The sequence below is a fragment of the Xyrauchen texanus genome, chromosome 1 (genome assembly GCF_025860055.1).
Source record: "Xyrauchen texanus isolate HMW12.3.18 chromosome 1, RBS_HiC_50CHRs, whole genome shotgun sequence".
In the NCBI taxonomy this organism is placed as follows: domain Eukaryota; kingdom Metazoa; phylum Chordata; class Actinopteri; order Cypriniformes; family Catostomidae; genus Xyrauchen; species Xyrauchen texanus.
The window spans coordinates 27,542,064-27,563,107 of record NC_068276.1 but is presented as its reverse complement, the minus strand read 5'-3'; the positions used below and the strand labels follow the sequence as shown (position 1 = coordinate 27,563,107).

At 37.9% G+C, this 21,044-nt stretch overlaps 2 protein-coding genes across 7 annotated transcripts in view; one reads left to right on the top strand and one right to left on the bottom strand.

The window, feature by feature from the left end:
• LOC127646338 (unconventional myosin-Ie-like) overlaps window positions 1–13,790 on the top strand; it is a 69,179-nt gene extending 55,389 nt beyond the window's left edge. For 3 of the 5 annotated variants that reach the window (XM_052129899.1, XM_052129916.1, XM_052129921.1), the window contains 9 exons: window positions 137–306; window positions 1,041–1,186; window positions 2,776–2,922; window positions 3,981–4,138; window positions 5,493–5,585; window positions 5,712–5,922; window positions 6,690–6,722; window positions 13,355–13,524; window positions 13,648–13,790. In XM_052129899.1, coding sequence (XP_051985859.1) covers window positions 137–306; window positions 1,041–1,186; window positions 2,776–2,922; window positions 3,981–4,138; window positions 5,493–5,585; window positions 5,712–5,922; window positions 6,690–6,722; window positions 13,355–13,524; window positions 13,648–13,724 — 1,205 coding nt within the window. In that variant the 3' untranslated portion in view covers window positions 13,725–13,790. The remainder of the gene's footprint in view (window positions 1–136; window positions 307–1,040; window positions 1,187–2,775; window positions 2,923–3,980; window positions 4,139–5,492; window positions 5,586–5,711; window positions 5,923–6,689; window positions 6,723–13,354; window positions 13,525–13,647) is intronic. The other 2 variants (XM_052129907.1, XM_052129912.1) reach the window with 2 other exon arrangements.
• A 1,401-nt stretch (window positions 13,791–15,191) lies between these two features.
• Window positions 15,192–18,122, bottom strand: LOC127646472 (G2/mitotic-specific cyclin-B2-like). 2 transcript variants are annotated; one of them, XM_052130167.1, is made up of 8 exons: window positions 17,457–18,122; window positions 16,819–16,935; window positions 16,475–16,729; window positions 16,245–16,403; window positions 15,923–16,159; window positions 15,656–15,796; window positions 15,400–15,510; window positions 15,200–15,332 (listed from the first exon to the last, which is right to left on the bottom strand). In XM_052130167.1, exons 1-8 carry the CDS (start codon window positions 17,472–17,474, stop codon window positions 15,222–15,224), a joined length of 1,149 nt encoding a protein of 382 aa, XP_051986127.1. In that variant the 5' UTR covers window positions 17,475–18,122; the 3' UTR covers window positions 15,200–15,221. The 2 variants fall into 2 exon arrangements, with proteins under 2 accessions (XP_051986134.1, XP_051986127.1); XM_052130174.1 differs by lacking the exon at window positions 15,400–15,510 and having other exon boundaries at window positions 15,192–15,332; window positions 17,457–18,121.
• Between the last annotated feature and the right edge of the window lie 2,922 nt (window positions 18,123–21,044).

The window sequence follows — 21,044 nt, the reverse complement described above, 5'->3', positions numbered from 1 at the left end:
TCAGTAGTCAGTACCATGGGATTATAATGTGAAACTGTCACTGCACCATGGTACCACCACAGTACATTTTCTATGTACATCCCATAAGAACTGAAGCCCGTTAAGTAAAGCACTGAATATTCATTCTGTCTTCCAGCCTCTGATCTGCTGCTGAACAGGAAGGAGAGGAGAAGAAACAGCCTGAACAGGAACTTTGTGGGTGATTATATTGGTATGGATGACCGGCCCGAGCTGAGGCAATTTTTGGGCAAGAGGGAGAAGATTGATTTTTCGGACAAAGTCACCAAATATGACAGGCGATTTAAGGTGAGGATTCCAAAAAATGCTCTCAGATGTGTGTCCCATGTAGTAATATGTCCTAGACATTTTGCCCTCTAGGCAAGAGAAGCATAAGGGTACAAAATGAACACTTGCCAACCACCAAAAATGAGTTACTTGGCAGCTGGCAGGCAACTTTAGTTGTATAGAAGTACAAGTATAGAAACTCCAACATTACATGGTATAAGTCTTTTGTAAAAAAAAAAATCAGACCCTCACTGATGTAAGTGACATGAGATATTAAAATCAAATTGTTTACTAAAGAAATCATTAGTGACTGTTAATGAAATTGGGTGACTTTTTCTTCTTTGGAAATTTTACCATCAGATATTTTTGTTAGATGGCAATTTTTTTCCCTCACACATATGTGGAATACTGCTCTCATTTATCCAACAAAACTCAAATAATAGGGGAAAAAACATAATGGGTCATATTTATTGTAATGCAGTTTTACCATGAGATTGAAATTTGGTCTTCTCATATATGATGCAGCGAGAGACAATAACATGCACACAATAACAAAAAATGTATTCCATTGCAATATATATATATATATATATATATATACACACACACTATTTTATTATTCAGAAAACTATTTCATTGCTGTTAAGAAATACTTTCGACTGGTAAATTGGCAGATGTGGCAAAAAGTGTATTTTGGACCCTGCATTTATATTAATGTATGGATGTCTAACTCTGTATCTTCATATGTTTATCAGGGCATTAAGAGAGACCTGATCCTCACCCCTAAATCAATTTACCTGATTGGAAGAGAAAAAGTAAAACAGGGGCCGGAGAAGGGACTGGTGAAAGAGGTCCTGAAGCGTAAAATTGATGTTGAGAAGATTCTGGCTGTTTCTCTGAGGTAAGGCAGGTTTTGTGACAGACACATCAAATCAGTAACCCCAATATATCAGTGAGTTCACTGCAGAATAGCAGAAAGCAAATACAGACAAACTCCACATCCGAACATGCACACTTCCCTATTAAACAGTTTGCCAAAAACAATGTCAACTTAGATATTTGAATACACATTATTAATAAAACAGTAGGCAAAAAAAAAAATACCAGAATGTCCTAATGCATCTGCTGAGGGTTTTAAAGTGCTCATCCAATGGACACATTTCCATCCCAAAAAGGGGAGTTTAGGAGCCATCAGATTTGAAAAGTAACATTTTGTTGAGTGTCTGTTTTCAAGTCCAAGTGCTATATGTAAAGAAAGTTGTTCCTTGTGGTTAAACTGTACTTGTTTAACAATACTCCAGTCTATTATTTACGTTGTTAGGTCCAGGAACATAAAGGTCAAAGGATGTCCAGGTTTGTATTTATACTACACACCTGTGTAACTAAAGAACATACTTAAATAAAGGTTGAGAAATGTGTTCTTCCTCCAATTCAGAACATATGTCCAGTAATTTGGATGCAACTTAAACATTTTCACAGGCAGCACTCACAGTGATACGACACACATCATGAATCATGTGAATAAGAGGCAGACCTGTATATTCAGCAACATGCAGTCAAATGAACTGCAGTCCCCCCTTCCACGTGCAAAACAGATCCTGTAATGTCCAACTCTACATGCGGTCCCATCATGCCTTGCATAGCCATCTGCAGAATTATAGTCTTGGAAACATCAAAGCTCCAGTCTGCATCTTCAAGCCCTTGTCTGCCCTGTGTTACTTAACACATGTTGAATCCAGGATTGATTATGTGATATAAAAAGCCTCATTCTCATTTATGGTTTTTTTGGTGCTCCATGGAAAGGTTGTTTATAGTGAAATGATCAAACATCCAGCACTCTCTTAAAGAAACCAAATGATTACCATAGTAATAATACGATTCCATAGCCTAAAATAGCATTAAAATATGTGTATTGTAAATAATATAATGATATATTCTTAAAATAATTGTTTAAGAAATAAAAGAATACAAATGCAAATGGGGCAACAACAAAAAAACCCTTTTGAGAATTGCTATTGAGAATTGTTATGTTTATTGTCCCCCCCAACATTTTGATGAAATTTTCGCCCCTGATGATTACTGATCTTCTTATAAATAAGCACCAAGAAAAGGTGTTCCAAATTACCCAGTCCTGCCTTGAATTCAACCTTGAATTTAGCTATAGGTCTGTTCTGTGAATGGGGTGTTGTCAATAATGTGAACCAGGTGTTACTGGGAAGGGAGAGTACACCTTGTAAAAAACTAATTAGAAAAGGCTTATGTTTATTGGGCACTCCAGGGCATCTCTGTATGTGTCTCAGTCACGGAAACTCAAACAGCCCCGATATCACTTGCCATTTTTGTGACCTGCCAACCAGTGGAAACCAAAGTCCCAAAAGTGCATCCACACATGTGACTATTGTAACCTAAAGCGAAAGACTGTTCTAATGTTGAATGAACAAACAAAGGAGAATATTTCATGCCTTGAAATTACTTTTATCTCCCCTACAGCATAATGCAGGATGACTTTATGATCCTACACGAGGAGGAGTATGACAGCCTCCTGGAGTGTGTATTTAAGACGGAGTTCATCAGTTTACTGGCACGCAGATATGAAGAGAGAACACAGAAAAAACTACCTCTTAAATTTAGCACCACGTAAGTTAACACGTAGAATAGGCGTAATTGTTTTCAGATGTATAATGACACTGTAATACTTCTGTAAGAGGACTAACAAAAGAGAATCTCTGAAACAGATAATTAAACATTTGTTCGTCTTGTAAATTCATCTTGATTTAAATTTCAGTATAATCATTTCAGGTAAAAACTGTTATAAGTGGGCCTGTGAAATATGTATGTCTGGTCATACAGTACAGTGGCTCTTAAAGGGATAATGCACACAAAAAAGGAATATTCTCATCATATCCCACACTCAAGCTCCACCAATATACTCATCCCAGATGTGTAGGACTTTCTTTCTTCTGCAGAACACAAATTAAGATATTCACTAATATCTCAGCTCTGTTGGTCCATACAATGCAAGTGAAAGGTGACAAAAGCTTAAAAGCTCCAAAAAGCACATAGGCAGCATAAAGTCCATACTACTCCAGTGGTTAAAGCAGTGTCTTCAGAAGCGATATGATAGGCATGGATGATCAATACAGAAACAGATCAATATTTAAATAATTTTTTCCTACAAATCTTCAACTTTGACCAGCCCCGACCAGTAGGTGGTGATATGCTCAAAGAATCACCAAAAAACAAAAGATGAAGAATGTGGAAGTGAAAGTGGATATTTATAGTAAAAAGGACTTAAATGTTGATCTGTTTCTCAACCGCTCCTATTATAGTATGGATTACTTTTATTTTAAGTGGCATCTGCATAGAAATGTTGCTATACCTTTTCTTAGATATAACTTTAGATACTATTGCAATTACTTTTATCCAACTCATCCCAAAATAATTTAGTTTACACAGGTAACATATATTTATACACACACACACACACAACCTAACACACATAATTTGTGAGAATTTCAAAGTGCTTAAAGTTCATTCTTTAAAATACATTAAATGCCTCTTGGCTTGACATTTTGTTATCTAATGCAGTGACTTTATACCTATTTAAATGTGTATGGCTTAAGTGTCCAAATACATTTTGGGGTCACTGCATGCTTCTAAAAGAATGATTGTGATTTGATCTGTTCTTCCTCCAGGCTGGAAATGAAAGTGAAGAAAGAAGGATGGGGACCCTGGAATGCAGGAGGATCCAGACAGGTGCAGTTCATCCAGGGACAGGGGGATGTAGCTGTGCTGCGACCCTCTAACAAAATGCTGCAGGTCAGCATTGGACAAGGTCTGCCCAAGAACTCACGTAAGTGTTGACCCAAGCCTTTCATTTGTTATACCCACAATGATTCACTGCAAAAAATGTTTGATTTTCTTACTTTGTATTTTTATCTTGTTTGCCAGTAAAATATCTAAACAAGATGCATTTACTTGAGAAGCAAAATTGCATAAGATATTCCATAAGATCTCAGAGAAATCTAACAAATTTAGTGAGATTTACACCTAAAGGGGCCATGACATGCCTTTTTCATTATTTACGATGTTCCTTGTGGTTCACTTCTTAAACTAGTAAAGTTTTTTTTTTTTTGCACAAAAAAATAAATCATATTTTACATATATATGTAAAATATGATTCTTTTCCAACCACATTCTGACCTGCTCTCTCTCCTTGCCATCTCACTGCACACCACTACAGGTCAGGGCTTCGGAGGTGATAAGGTAAAGTAGGCGTTGATGTGTTGTTGTGGATGCAGTCAGATGCAAATGTTTACCACAGTGTGACATCACAGTGTAGAGGAAGTGAAGAACGAGTCATTTTGGCAGCTTGGTTTTTGGAAGCCAACGTCGCCTTGTCATACCAAAACAAAGAGGCACCAAAACACTTTCCCGGACTTTCAGTTTCATCATACCACGTTGGTGGAATGACCTTCCCAACTCAATCCGTGAAGCTAACTCACTCTCTATCTTCAAAAAACGGCTAAAAACACATCTTTTCCAAAAGCACTTAACCGGTCACAAAAAAAATAAATATATATATATATATATATATATATATATATATATATATATATATTACAATTCTTGTTGCACTTAAATCTGTTTTGTATACTATTCTGATGATAGTGAAACTTTGTAATATGGCAATTTTCGTACCACTGTCTCCTTAAGATGATTCTCTTATGTTTTCCTCTTTTGTAAGTCGCTTTGGATAAAAGCGTCTGCCAAATGAATTAATGTAAATGTTTCAACAAATGCACTTTTTGCAGTGAGGACTGTTTTGAGGTGGAGGTTTTGAGTTCTGAAACAGTATGTTTTTATAGTGCAATGAACTCCTACCTGTGAAAAGATCAAGGAAAAAATGATTCCTCATGTCATTACCCCTTTAAAACAAGAAAATAAACTATTTGCCAATGGGGTAAGAAAAGTAACCTCTATTACTCAAATACATTTTTACTGAAAAACAAGACAGAAATTCTGATTAAGAAAATGTTTTGTTTGATATGGTACTGTAACCCATGCAAGATTTCTACACCCTCACAATTTCTTTGAATTGAGTTTCCTCATGTTTTAAGAAATCATATGATACAAGCATTACATCACTGTGTCCTGTAAAGTGAGTCTTGATGTTGACCATATCAAAACTGACAACCCCCATCCAGGTCCTACAAAGAAAGGCATCATCACTCAAAACCGCTCCAACATGTCCAGGTCGCACCACCACACCCCAACACGCTTCGCACCTGCCCCCCCAGGTACGTCACTATGCAGTTCAACAAGTACTCCCTGGAGACTCAGGAATCGACTATCTAATGAACTTTTTATTTTATTCAGTATGCATAAGCTGAAAAGATCTTATACTTGTGTTTGGTTTCCTGCAGTTGCTCACCAGAATGGAGCACCAAAGAATGCCAATCACACCGCCAATCAAAGGAACTCACAACATCACAGCAATCAGAGGCCGACATCAGGAAATACAGCCCGCCCCTTCCTGCCTTCTAATGTCAGTCAGCGCAAGGACAGGGGCAGCAGACAGGCACCCCAGCAACACAACCTGGATTTCCTTAAAGTACCAGATCAAGGGGCTGCAGGGTGAGAGGAAACAGGCGTTCACTCTGACATTTTGAAATAATACAGCATTTGTTAACTACAAATGTATTTTAGTGAGAAGCTCACAACTATTGTTCCAATGCATACATAATAAGGAATAGTAGTTTGTGTAATTGATCCTTCACTAAGCTCCGTCCACCTTGGCTATCGTTGCTTCCTCAAACAGGCTTTGCTAAATGTCACATAGCAATGAATGGGAGATTGCCGTAAATGGTACAATTTTCTTTTTGCATCAGTCTCTGCTATGGCCTAAAGCATTAACGTTACGTTATTAGCATAAATTTACCTTGCAGTAAATGTAGGTGTCCTTACTGATTTTATGTATACCCATTTTGAAATGATGGCTGACACATAGTTTATTCCATAGCATGTTCTTCTCAACATTTTTACAAGCTAAAACACAAAAGCGGTTTGTGTTTCCTCTCTGGTACCTTATGTCACGTATATAAGTGACTCGACAACAGATATTTTTGCCATAATTTGGGGTATTTTCTGTAAAATTCTGCTTAAAACTACCAAAAACACACATGACTCCATTTGGCTCTCTGAAAAAATCAAAAGCTTGTCTGAAAATAGCGAAAGGCAACAGTTGCTAAGGTAGGTGTTGTCAATAAATGTTTAAGGTCGGGGCTTAGAGAAGGGTCTGTTGCTTGATGCATTGTTGATTCTTAGATCTACTAGACATCATCCACACAGGCAAAACGCAGAGCTGTTTTTGAGTGTAACACACATGTATTTCTTTACCATAGCAGAAATCGGCAAGCATCTGGAAATGGAGGAATGTGAGTCTGAGCATGTGTAGTTTCTGTTAGGTGGCAGTGGTTGTGGTAAAGTGATAGATAGACAACAAAGATGCCCAACTCTAAATCCACCCTTGCATCCTCTCTCTGTCATATATAGTTTCTTGTCCCTGGTCTCTATTTCCTTTCATTAAAGTAATTGTTCTGCAAAAAATATATATTCTGCCATAATTTACCCTTCCCCCTAAACCCCTCACCCCAATGTTGTTTCAAACATGTATAATGTGTAAAAGGAGATGTTAGGTAGAATGTTCAGATACTGATAGTCTTGGTCATCATTCACCTTCATTGTATTGCAATGAAAGTGAATTGTAACTCGTTTCACTGAAGAAAGAAATTCATAGGGTTTGGAAAAACATTAGGGAAAGTAAATGATTACAGAATTTTCTTTTGGGTGAACTATACCTTTAAACAATTAAATTGCATGGATTTACAAGATTTCTATCTTATTACTGAATGAAGACTAGATTGTCGTTTCCATGAAACTTCAGCAAAAGTCAAGGGATTTGGATTGGGCATTTTCTCTGTTGTAGTCATGATGAGGATCTCTTTAGACTGCATCATGAAGGTTAAATGGGTAATAATTAGGGATGCACCGAAATGAAAATTCTGGGCCGAAACCGAAACCGAAAATCCAGGATGCACTTGGCCGAAAACCGAAACCGAAATTTTTACCTATTTAAAAAAAAAAAAAAAATGTTGTCTATAATTGTATTAATTTTATACTTTTTCATTAATTTCATGAATTTAATTAATCTGAATTGAAAAACTACAAACCAATAAAATAAATCACACTTTTATTGAAAGTAGCACAACAAAATTGGACAAAAAAATATATTAAAACTATATTAAATATAATTCTTCTTTCAGTTCTGTAAAAATCTAATTTTACAGATTTTATTTACAATTATCCAAATTATGTAAAGTTTTAGAAAACTATTATATGCACAACAACAGTCAAGAAATGAACTTGGCTAGCATCTTTCAAAAAGTTTAAATATGCAACAGTAATTTTAATTAAAACAACAGGCAGAACACCGAATGGCAGAGGGCCTCTATTCCACTGATCTATATAAAACTATAATATATAATTATATATATAGATCAGTGCTCTATTCTGTTTATCTAAACGTATGTACACTTTAAGTGAAAATGATTGTGCAAAACAGCAGTAATTGAACTAAATCCAACCTCAACTGTAAATGACAGATGTATCCTCAAGTGAAGAACAAGTGTAATGTAATTGCTATACACATCATATTGGACCGCTTTCTGTTTAACTACAAGTGACAGGTTTCTCTTCAAGAACAAAAGTTGCTAAACTTTCTGACAGGAGCTCATCAAGAACATGAGATGCTGCACTGAACAGTTTCTCACTCTCTGTGCTTGGGCAGATAAATAAATACCTGTGCGCAATCCGCGCAAGCAAAGGAAAGCGGTCGCTTCTGGCGTAGTTCAGATAAATACGTCTCAAGTTGTGGTGTAGCTGCGCTAGTTGTGACATTTTCCTGTAGAATCTCTTGCTGTATTATGTATATATATATCTTGAAAGTTCTGCTGAATAAACACGGCAGATCGCAAATTTGATGTCCTTATCAGAAACTTTGAAGAATTTCCACACCGCTGACATGATCGGCCTTTGTTTGGAAGCGCCGTTGTGGAATTATCTAACAGCTGTGATAAGGGCTACATCGATCCAGATTGAAATCTGAGCACTGAGGGGAAGGGCGAGGAGGTATATATTTTCGGCTCGTATTTTCGGCTTTTTTCTCTTTCGGCCGAAAACCGAAAGTGCCATTTTCGGCCGAAAATTTTCGGCGGCCGAAATTTCGGTGCATCCCTAGTAATAATTGGTCTTTCTTTACAACAGCTGAAAAAGACAATGTTCAATAAATTGATCTGGGCTTCAGGTGGAGAATCAATCGAATTGGGGCGCTTCGCACACTAGAGAAAGTTCTGACATACGTTTGAAATACAGCGAATCTCTGTTAGAGATTCTAATTTGTTACCTGTAGCATACTTCAGAGTGCATTTCAGCAAAGGATACATTTCTTTCAACTTTTAGCAATGAGCGTCCTGTCTTGTGTGTTTTCCTCTACACATTTGCAATGCACCACACCCATTTAAATCAATGGATTTGTAGCGTTCTTTGATGCAGCGTAAAATCTAGTGTGCAAGCATCCTTAAACATCTGATTTATTGAATTTGCCCTCTGTATACTTGTTCAGGCAGGCAGCACCTCTGTAAATAAACATGTATATCTGTTGCCTTGTGGGAAAATCATAAACTAACTAAACAAAATCGGGCAGCTAACCCTCTCACAGCAGCAATGTACTCATCCTCATGCCATCCCATATGTGTATGACTTTCTTCAGCAGAAAACAATCAAAGATTTTTAGAAGAAATCTTGTCTCTGTTGGTTCATACAATGCAAGTGAATGGTGATCAGACCTTTTGTAGCCCCAAAAATCACATAAAGGAAGTTTGAAGTAATCCATAAGACTTTTAAATCCATATCTTCATAATAATGCATCTTGTTTAGATTTAGAGTAAAAAATAACTTAAATATTGTTCTGTTTCTCACCCACACCTATTATATTTCTTCTGAAGATATGAATTTAACCACTGGAGTAATTTGGATGACTTTTTTTTGAAGATTTTTGGATCTACAAAGGTCTGATAACCATTCCCTTGCATTGTATGGAGCTACACAGAGGCGTTTCCAGCATTGAAGGACATCCGGGGCTTAGCCCAGACAATTTTATTTTCACACTAGCAACCACTTCTCTGTAGTCCAAAGCTGGTGAGAGGGTATTCTTTGAGTTTTGCTCTGGCTGGGCCTGTTTCTACAGTTCCTAAATCTTCCACTCTAGTACTATCCTCGACTAACTCATCCTCTCTCCTCCCTGAATCATCTGTGATGCAAAAGAACAGATACAGCACATAACTTATTGCAAATCAACTTCAAACAACTAATTCATCAAGTGCTACATACACTCACCTAAAGGATTATTAGGAACACCATACTAATACTGTGTTTGACCCCCTTTCGCCTTCAGAACTGCCTTAATTCTACGTGGCATTGATTCAACAAGGTGCTGAAAGCATTCTTTAGAAATGTTGGCCCATATTGATAGGATAGCATCTTGCAGTTGATGGAGATTTGTGGGATGCACATCCAGGGCACGAAGCTCCCGTTCCACCACATCCCAAAGATGCTCTGTTGGGTTGAGATCTGGTGACTGTGGGGGCCATTTTAGTACAGTGAACTCATTGTCATGTTCAAGAAACCAATTTGAAATGATTCAAGCTTTGTGACATGGTGCATTATCCTGCTGGAAGTAGCCATCAGAGGATGGGTACATGGTGGCCATAAAGGGATGGACATGGTCAGAAACAATGCTCAGGTAGGCCGTGGCATTTAAACGATGCCCAATTGGCACTAAGGGGCCTAAAGTGTGCCAAGAAAACATCCCCCACACCATTACACCACCACCACCAGCCTGCACAGTGGTAACAAGGCATGATGGATCCATGTTCTCATTCTGTTTACGCCAAATTCTGACTCTACCATCTGAATGTCTCAACAGAAATCGAGACTCATCAGACCAGGCAACATTTTTCCAGTCTTCAACTGTCCAATTTTGGTGAGCTCTTGCAAATTGTAGCCTCTTTTTCCTATTTGTAGTGGAGATGAGTGGTACCAGGTGGGATCTTCTGCTGTTGTAGCCCATCCGCCTCAAGGTTGTGCGTGCTGTGGCTTCACAAATGCTTTGCTGCATACCTCGGTTGTAACGAGTGGTTATTTCAGGCAAAGTTGCTCTTCTATCAGCTTGAATCAGTCGGCCCATTCTCCTCTGACCTCTAGCATCAACAAGGCATTTTCGCCCACAGGACTGCCGCATACTGGATGTTTTTCCCTTTTCACACCATTCTTTGTAAACCCTAGAAATGGTTGTGCGTGAAAATCCCAGTAACTGAGCAGATTGTGAAATACTCCGACCGGCCCGTCTGGCACCAACAACCATGCGACGCTCAAAATTGCTTAAATCACATTTCTTTCCCATTCTGACATTCAGTTTGGAGTTCAGGAGATTGTCTTGACCAGGACCACACCCCTAAATGCATTGAAGCAACTGCCATGTGATTGGTTGATTAGATAATTGCATTAATGAGAAATTGAACAGGTGTTCCTAATAATCCTTTAGGTGAGTGTATGTCAAATTGTGGACCAATACCATTGAAGAAAATGTATTGGGAAGAGCAGATCAGTGGGATTGCCCTAATATCTATCATGATTCTTGTATTTTCATGTACATTAACAAAGTCATCACAAAAGAGTTATATTATAGTGAGTCAAGTGAAGTAAAAAAAAAAACATTTTTATATAAATAATTTATATTTTTTGACATAAATAGTCAAAATGATGTATGAGAACCTAAATTAAAGCAATACATGAATGACTTTAGTCTAAGTTCATTGACACACCATGGCATCAAACTGTATATAATTCTCAATGTTCATCTGTCAAAATCCTTTCATTAGGATCATTGAGATAAACAATGTTTCACTTTTAACTTTCTCTAAAGTAAAGTGACTGATTAATTGTTACCATTTTCCATGCCTGATTCTGGCACAGCTGCTGCTGCTGCTCCTCAGTCTGTTGCTCATCTTTGCTACACTCTACAAAACCATTTAATTAAATCAAAGTGTATATTTACTACAAACTAATATCACAAAACAAGTCACACATACATTTTATGCTAATGATTATTGGTTATCCTTAGAGAAAAAAAAACACCTGATAAACAAGAAAAGTATACTCCGAACTGGACTCGAACCGACGTCTCCGGCGTGAGAGGAGGATGCGCTAACAAGGAGGCTAGAGGCTACAACATGTAATGACAGTCGGTAGTGGACCTCTTGAGATTTATCCTACTGTGGGTGAAACTCAGCCAGATGATGATCTTCAGACTTTAAGGACAAAAGCAAATGTGAATTCTTACCCACTGACTTATTTCGGAAAAATCCCCAAAGCCTCATTTGCTTCATTTTTGCTGTCTTTCCTGCTAACTGGTGTTAACTCGCCACTAAGTAACGTTAGTTGATGTCAACGACTGTGCAAGCTCCTCCCCTACCTGCTGCATATTCAACAGAGAGGAAGAAACGGAGTCGCCCATAGGCTACCGACAGCAAAGGAATGTATTATATAGGCTAGATTATGCCTATGTCTATTTTTGCAGGCTGTATGCAGTATGTGCAAAGCCAAAGCACAATGAAATAAGGCAACGTATGATTTTGGGGGTTTACATAGGCTTTTGTCCGGTTTCATATTTGTCAGTCAACTTTTCAAAATACATTCGGGGCTACACTCAAAACATTCTGCCGCCGCGTCTGGAGCTACACAACTGAAATATTGTTCTAAAATTCTTCATTTGTGTTACGTCATACATACAGTATCTGGGATGCAGTGGGGATTTCTTTAAGACTGCAAGGGAAGCTCAGCTTCCCCTATAATGTCAAAAAAATAATGGTCAAATATGTACTATTGTGTAAACAATTTATTGACTAAAAATGCGTTAGAACACGTTCATCTCGAAGACGAGTTCGTTCAGAATCAGCTACATGACATATAGCAGGTCAGCTGACTCGATTTACTTCTCATACATTCCCGTAGCGTCAGTGCATTTCCCTGTTGAAGCCGAGCGTCCATTGACTTCAATGGGGCTGCTCTGAACAGTTTTTTTCAGTGCTCCGAAAATAGACGGTCATTGGATAAATGCTGCGATTATGTCCCGCCCATGGACGCTCAGCGTCTCTGGGGGTGAATGAGGAGTGGGCTGGCCCGGACTCCGGGCTTCCGCGTGATGATTGGAGGATCTGTCGAAAGACTGCATCTCCTTTTGATTGACAGTGAATCTGTACTATAAGAAGTCACTGAAGCTATTTCGCGCTCAGTCCCATCGCGGATTTCTCAAGTGTAGTCGAAAGACAAACTGCTGCAACCTATTTCTTTATATTTGTTTGGCGAAATTGCTAGTCAGTTTGCATAATGCATTTCACACAATTATACACCACATTCCTTGTTTCAGTTTTACCAAGTTTAATATATTTTGTTTTAGAGCGTTCGTTCATTCATTCATTCATACAGTAGGCTAGGCTAGCGTCGTACGGGTGAAACTGCGCACGATGGCAGACGGTGCTAATATTGTCCACCTGATTTTGGCGAAGCCATTTGAAAGTCTTCCTTACGAGGAAAAAATTAGAATTAAACTGCAGGGTAGATCAACACCTAAGATTGATTTAGTGCAAAAAATAGGGTAAATAAGTTTATAATGTAGGCCGAAAATGAGCTTCCCCTCTTTGAAAGACCAGCAGCCACCACTGCTGGGATGGCATGAGGGTGAGTAAATGATGTGAGAATTTTCATTTTTGGGTGATCTATCCCTTTAAAGAATGTAGTTCATAGTTGACTTCACACTTAATTTCACTTGCAGCTTATGAAGCATGTTCCCCTAAGCATTTTTAACATTGGTGCAATGTTTAAATGTTATATGTGATTCCAGAAGCACCCTGACTCTATCATGTTAAAGTCATCTGCGCTTTTCTCCAAGGGCCCACAGACAGTCCACCTCCAGGCCCACTCCAGGAGGTGGCCGTCCCAAACCTGCCCCCAAGCCCAAGCCCCAGGTGCCTCAGTGTAAGGCTCTTTATGCTTATGATGCCCAAGATACAGATGAGCTCAGTTTCAACGCAGATGACATCATTGAAATTGTTAAAGAAGGTGAGCAGGGAGTAGAGGTTGTGTGCAAACATTAGTTCGTAGATGTACATTGGTTTACTTTATTTTGTAAGAACATATGGCCTTATTTTCACATTTAAATAGTGTTTATTCTTGTGTTTCTAGATGCCTCTGGTTGGTGGACTGGTAGACTCAGAGGTAAACAAGGCCTTTTTCCAAACAACTACGTGACCAAGATCTAACCTCTTCTGATGTTGACAAGGGACCAGAGTTTTTGAATCTCAGCAGACTCATTAAAGGAAAAGGACCAATAAAAGAAGGAAATTCAGAAGATGAAGGACAGTGGTGTGCCATGGCTGTGGTTGACTCCTTGTAAGCTCTGCATTCTGTTGGCATGGACACTTAAGAAAGGTACAGACGTGTAGTGTGCGGCTGTATTCTGAAGAGCAGGCCATGACCGCCACAACTATTCTCCAGGGCACTAATACCCTGTGGGCACTGATCAAAGCTATTTATTGTATTTATAGCATTCTACAGTTTATTTCTGATGTGGTTAGTTCATCTGTCATTGATATTTAAGGTGATCTTATTTCACTTGAAGAGATGAAGTAGCCATTTTATGTGGGAACTGGCCTTTTATTTAATTTCGCTTTTGAAATTGATGTTATATGTAAATGAAAGTGCTTGCATTTAGTCACCTGCTGTTTGTGATTTTATTTTTCCAAGCTCTTGAAGTCATGTCCAAATCAATCATTTTAGTGGAGAGTGTATTGCTGCTAATGACCATTTTATCATGTTATTGCCTTCCAGGTTCTAGATTAGAGAATCCCAAATGCATAAAATACATAGAAACTCTTAAAATCCATGGACTATTTGTATAAAATTGTTAATCTTGGTTGCATGCTGAATGTAAAATTGTCCAAGAAATGCAAGTTTTGTAAAACTAAATTTTATAGAACAAAGTTATTTCCATGTATTATTTTGTTTAAAGACCCATACTTGCATATTCTGAAGTTACCGTATGTAGTTTAAAGCACTTTCAGCATAACCTTACAAATGTTACAATCAGGTCATCCAAACCAATACTTGGTTAAGTGCTAGTTAGTGAAAAACAATTTGGAAACGGTTTACATAAATTATCAGCTTAGGCTGGAGTGGATGAGCTTTATTTTGCAATTGGTGGAGTTAGTTGAGCAAAAACAATATTCTTAAAGTTGCTTATTTTTCATTTGTAGGTAGCACTAGTCAGATTCTAAAAAAAAGCAACTGTGCAATATCCTTGACAGCAGGGAGAAAATATTTTGGGGCTTTAATTTTAATGAATGGAGCAATTTTATTTTTGGTTATCTTTCACATTTTAGAAGTTCCCTTATGTCCTGCAAGTATGACTCATGGTACACATTCAATTTAAAACCAGATTAACTGTAAAGCACAACTCATTTAGGACCCTGACAAAAGTCAGTCAACATGACTTGAAGTCTTAAGCACTGCATCCAAGTTGCCCACATGGCACCAAATTAAGCATAAAAATACAGTACCAGCACTTTAGATGAAAAACAGTAAACACAAAGTTGAACCGTCATCTTAAAATGTAATCTTTATAAAAGTAGAGACATACAGACATTCCAAGAGTATGTACATCAGTCTAAATGCAGCAGTCCATCTCCCAAAATGGCTGACCAATGCGTAAAGTGCAGGTTTATGGTCCATTCCTATTCTAAAAAACAAATAAAATAAACTTAAGAACCAGAGAGTACTGGTGCAGCCAGTTCCTTTACAAGTGAAGACATCAACTGGGGAATGAGGCTGATCTTCATGAGTTTACTGCTGGAATACTTTTTCTTCACAGTCTGTAAGGAGTGATAGACAATTAGTTAATTGTACCAAATGCTTAGAGTTAAATACACACAAGCTTACCACATGCTTTGAGAGTCCCTCACTGACAGCAATAACATTTTTGGCAATGTGCTGCATGATCAACTTCAAGTGGGCCTCATCATATGAAGAGTAGTGTTGTTGGGTTGATGACTTGGGCAGCAAAAATAAATTATTTTTCATTGGAGTCATAATGATGAATTGGAGTAGCAATTGAGTGGGCAGTGAGGAATGTTTATTATACAGACATAAGTAAAATAAATTCAAATTAATAAAAACACTTTTAAAAAGTCCTCACCCATTTTTGCCCATCAAGCACAAGTTGAGAGAGGCAGAGAGCAGCAGCAGCAGTTTCAGAAGGGAGATAGTGAACCATGTCATAGTCAAGAAGTGTCAGCTCCAGAAAATATTTAGCAAGAGTGTGTTTCTCAGCATCAGCCTACAAAGCATGTGGAAAGACACTTAATGAAGGCTCGTTAGTATATAAAAAAAAAAATAAATAAAAAATAATAATTATATATATCACACCACAGAAAGGATAAATTGCACTAAAAGCTGTACATACATTTCCAGCCTTTGAAGCCCTCCGTAGAAAGTGCAGGGGTAAAGGCCGTCCAAATTCAAAGTTTAGTTCACTTAGAATCAGCATCTCCATCTCTCGAATCTGGGCTTTTGTGAAAGCATCATCAGCGATGTAGACAAAGTCCCCAACCATTGGCACATGCCTTTCCTCATATTTACAAGCAATCAACATTGCAGTAACACCCACAAGCTGGAGCTTCTTGCGGGTCACTGGTTGAACCTGACGGGAAAGAAAAATGGGGGGGAAACTGCATGAAACAAGACATTAAGTTATGGGAGAAAAAAACATATTGTACAGCACTTACCTGGAGAAAACGATCAAGGATGGCAACGGTCATGTAAAGGGTTTCCTGCATTAGCTGAAATCTTGAGTGCACCTGAATCAGCCAGTCAACCAGAAGTGCTCGCATTCGCCCATTGATATCGTAACCATGCATATAACGGGGACGGATCGACTGTTGAGCCTGTCACAAGAGAACAGCAGCTACAGGACCCGGGTGGTAAATTTTCTAAGAAAGTTCATAGTCGAACGTACCTCAAGGTGTCGCAGATACACATAGATGTCCTTCACATATTCAGAACATAACTGAGGCATGTCAGCATCACCTTCATCAATATCTTCGACTGGGAAAAGGCTATTGGAAAAGGCTTGGCAGAGCTCCTCTTCCTTCACGCAGACATCAGCTCGAGCTGTGGGTAAAACTGGTGCAGGGTGGGGGACCTGGGCATGCTTTGGTTGCACAACAGCTGGCTTAACAGATGTTTTCATAGGTAGCACAGGTTTAACTTTCTGAAAGGCAAGAGAAGAAATTCACATACAGTTGTGGGGACATCAATTGTTAAAATGCATTCATTGAATGAAGTGAATTATAAACACACCTTGGTCCGAGAAGGTTTGAGAGCAAAGTTAGACAGTTCACAAAACACTGCCCTTTTTGCTCCACCATTTACAGGCCTGGCTTTGCCACTGATGAAAGCAGGGTTGTCTGCATTGTGCTGCATGGGAAATGGAAGGTAAAAATTGGGCCAAAACACAAATTCTCTTAAAAGCACATGCAGATCAATAACAGTAGCAACCATTTAACAGTTACCTATAGAAAACACACTTTAAATAAGGTTACATTTGTTGACACATTTAACAACACCTTTACAGCATTTAATCATCTTGATTCAATGTGAATTAACACTTTAGACAAATGTTGTGTTAACATTAGCTAATGCACTATTAGCAAAGACCAACTGTCTTATCAACATTAACGAAGATAAACTTATATATACATGTCGTTTATTGTTGGTTCATGACACCTAACGTTAACAAATGTAACCGTATTTTAAAGAACTACCACAATGAGCATCTACGCCCAATTTATCCATACATTAAGTAAAACTTAAAATAATTGAATGTGCTAAAATAAATTTAACGGACGTAAAGCTGCTGCGTGGCTACACTGGTCTTGCGAGTGCAAACCAGTAGCTAATGCAGAGAAATAAATACATTTTCTGCGTATAATACTTACCAAAGCGTGCATTTCCATAGTGGATCTCCCTCTCGGGTTAATAAATAACTCAAATAAAATATAAACGCTTGAAAAGCGCTGTTAAGCCTTGCTGAGTGTTCCTCGTCCAACTAAAAACAAGTCGCTTAAATAACGGCCTTTCCGTGATTCAAATACCACTCCGTGCTATGTGACTGGTCACTGCATCAGGAAATACTCGTCTCCTATTGGTCGGAAGAAGACTGGACACCAATCAATCATTTCTCATCTCCTATTACACTGTAAAATAGACCCCTTTTCAGTTAGTAAATATTTTGACGTTTTCTGTGGGCGGAGCTTAGGTGGAGGCAGAACGATCCCCCTGACCACTTCACTAACGCTAGCTAGCAAGTATTGTTAGCTTATTTTTTTAACAATGTCTGGAGAAAATCCGATTTGATCTGAACATGTAAGGTCACACATTGTCCGTGACCGCGATTGTTATTTGAAAAAGTTAACTTTAACGGACGGAACCAGATTGTCGGTCCGGGTATCGTTCGTTCATTTGTTTTTGCTTTCATATATAAAAAACGAGAAAACAACTCCTTTTTCGTTTTTTTTGAAAAACGAAAAAACTAAATTATGACTTGATTTTTGGTTTTCCCGTTCTTGCACGGAAATCAGAAAAACGACTTGATATTCCGATTTTCCCCTGTGGGTGGGGCTAATTCTGATTGGCAGGATATGCATTCATTGATTTTCAAATTAAGAGTTTTCCAAACACTGTATTTGTTAGCCTGTAAAATTAATAGTCTATATGCATGCTATTTGTCACCCAATTATTTGGCTTCACTGACTGAAAAAATCTATTGAAATAGCCTAAATGTAAACTTAGAGGACAAAAATGTGTCAAAAACTGCCATAAAAATATTATATATTAATATTTCCACTTTCACTGGCTTAGAATTTAACCAACATTAGTCCTGATCATAACTTCCAAGTATTCATTCATTTTCAGGATTTTAACCCTTTAAATGCCAGTTTGTTTATTTAATGCCACTGTTGTTTTTACACACACACACACCACACACACACACACACTCTGACACTGACATAAATACCAACACACATACACAATTTTTGCTTAATCATTTATTTAATTGGCCTGCAGTGCTCTATAATACAGCAAATAGGAAAAAAACATGTACTTGCTCTTTAGGCGAAACATGGCGTCATCTGGTGGATAATATAACAAATTTACATTTTGAAGCCAGGGCTCCTGAATGAAAGCATAATTTTTGAGATCACACATTACGTTTTTAATGGGTTTCAATGGGGACATTGTCCTGAAGGTCCTGAGTGTGACTTTTGTGTACACAGTGAATTATAGATGTATTATTGGACCTGATGTAGAAATATAAACATTCCCACCAAAAATGTATGTCGTTGGCATTAACACAAAATTCAATTATTGATATCAAGAATTAGGGTTTATACGAGTGGAAAAGTAATTCTTGATATCAAGAATGTAATTTCCTCTCCCCATGTCTCTTAGTTGATTTTATCCCCAAGGATACAAACAACCTTTTTAGGGTTAAATCAACTTCAACCAAAGGTAAAGGAGATACAGGTCTATCTAAACGTTTCACTGACTACCATTCATCTCAATCACTACCACTATGTTTAAGTATTTGGCTCTAAACATCAATAATAATGATTTTAATTACTTTGTAATTAAAGCTTTAAAGCTGTAACGCTTGAGCAACGAGGCAGACGAGGAGATGCGGATCCAAACGCAGTTTAAACTTTATTTAATTAACAAAACAGGTAAACACAAAGGAACAACCCACAATGGGGAAATCAAACATAAAAAACTGCTAACTAAACACGATGTAAACAAACAAAGGACTCGGGAAGGAAACACACACCAGGCTGACATCAAACAACGATAGACAAGGACTGAACAAAGAAACAGGGTAATACATAAACATGGAAAAAAGGGGCCAATGAACAAACAGAACTCAAACAAGATAACAAGGTGATTAACAGAAGCAAAAGGCAAACTAATGAGGACAGGTGAAAACAATGACAGAAAACACGAACGCTAACAAAGAGACTATGGAGTTACATAAGGGACTAAAGTGAAAAGTAAGAAATGCAAAAGTGACAAAAATGGCAAACAAAAGGGCAACAGTGAAACAAGACAGGGTATACATAACAAAAGCAATGTGTACATTAATATGGTACTACGCACGTTATTATAAGCAAGGCTTAAAATACAAATTTGTTTGATTACATTTGTAACAGGAGTGCCTGACCGTCTCTCTATCTGGGGTCATGTTGTAGATGCTGGTCAAAGCCTGGACAAAGTGAAGAAGTATGAAGTATTAGTAATAAAAAGGGTACAACTGAAATGGTATTCAAAATTAATTTTTGAGCTGCACAATCTCAGAAACCAAACACTGCCTTGATCAACATAATCAAGGGGTATAATTTACATTTATTCATTTGGTAGACGCTTTTATACAAAGTGATTTACAAAAGAGGAACACATAAGTGAATCATCTTGAAGACAGTGGTACGAAAAATTTGCATGTTACAAAGTTTCACTATCATCAGAATAGTAGTATTCAAAATAGATTAAAGTGCAACAAGGTTTTTTTTGTTTTTTTAGTGACTGGTTCATGGAAAAGAGGTGTTTTTAGCCGTTTTTTGAAGACAGAAAGTGAGTCAGCTTCATTCCACCAATGTGGTTTGATGAAGCCGAAAGTCTGGGAAAGTGCTTTGGTGCCTCTTTCTGTTGGTAAAACAAGGCGATGTTCCTTAGCCGACGCAGGCTTCTAGTGGGTGTGTAGCTCTGCAGAAATGATTTTAGGTATGTTGGAGCAGACCCAGTGACTGTTCTGTATTCGCTATGTGCACAGGTGACGCGACGAACGTTCGAAATCTGTGTGGTGGGCGGGGTGACTTCCGGTTTAGGTTACTACCGGTATTTCCGATGTAGATGTTGTTGAAGAGTGAGTGGCAAGCTATCAGTGAGTACCGTATGTAAAATGTTAACAGTAAATAAGAAACGTCTTACATATCAGTTTACATTGTAGAGTTCCTCGATGTGCCGTTTCATCGAGGTATAATTCTGAAGTAAGTTTTCATCGTTTTCCGCATCAGCCTGAGGTACGAGCTCAGTGGCTAGTCAAGATAAGACGCGAGAACTTCACTCCTACCGATAACACCCGGGTCTGCAGTCGACATTTTAAGCTAGAAGATTTCATCATAACAACCACAGGACGCCGAAAACTTGTTCAAGGAGCTGTGGCATGTCTTTTTGAGTGGAACAATTTTTGTTTACCAGCGCCAAGGACTGTATTTTTCTCTATGAGCTTCCATATACTGCTTATATATTTTGTAATTTACTATGCTGTTTGTTTTTTTGTATCTTGTGATATACCTTTCAGAAAATTGTCTGAAATATTGACAATGTTTACATGTCATTTATTGTCTTTTACACTGCCAGGAGGAACACAAATACATGAGTTTATTCAGACATTTATTATACAAAGACACAAGCTGTCATACTACACTCAACAATAACATGGCTCCTATAATTGTAACATTACAAATCTATACAAT

Coding starts and splice junctions, on each gene's coding strand:
- LOC127646472 (XM_052130167.1), bottom strand. Junction 16,730..16,818: donor TCAAACCTTCTCGGACCAAG/GTGTGTTTATAA, acceptor CTTGCCTTTCAG/AAAGTTAAACCTGTGCTACC. Junction 15,333..15,399: donor AGGGACTCTCAAAGCATGTG/GTAAGCTTGTGT, acceptor CACTCCTTACAG/ACTGTGAAGAAAAAGTATTC.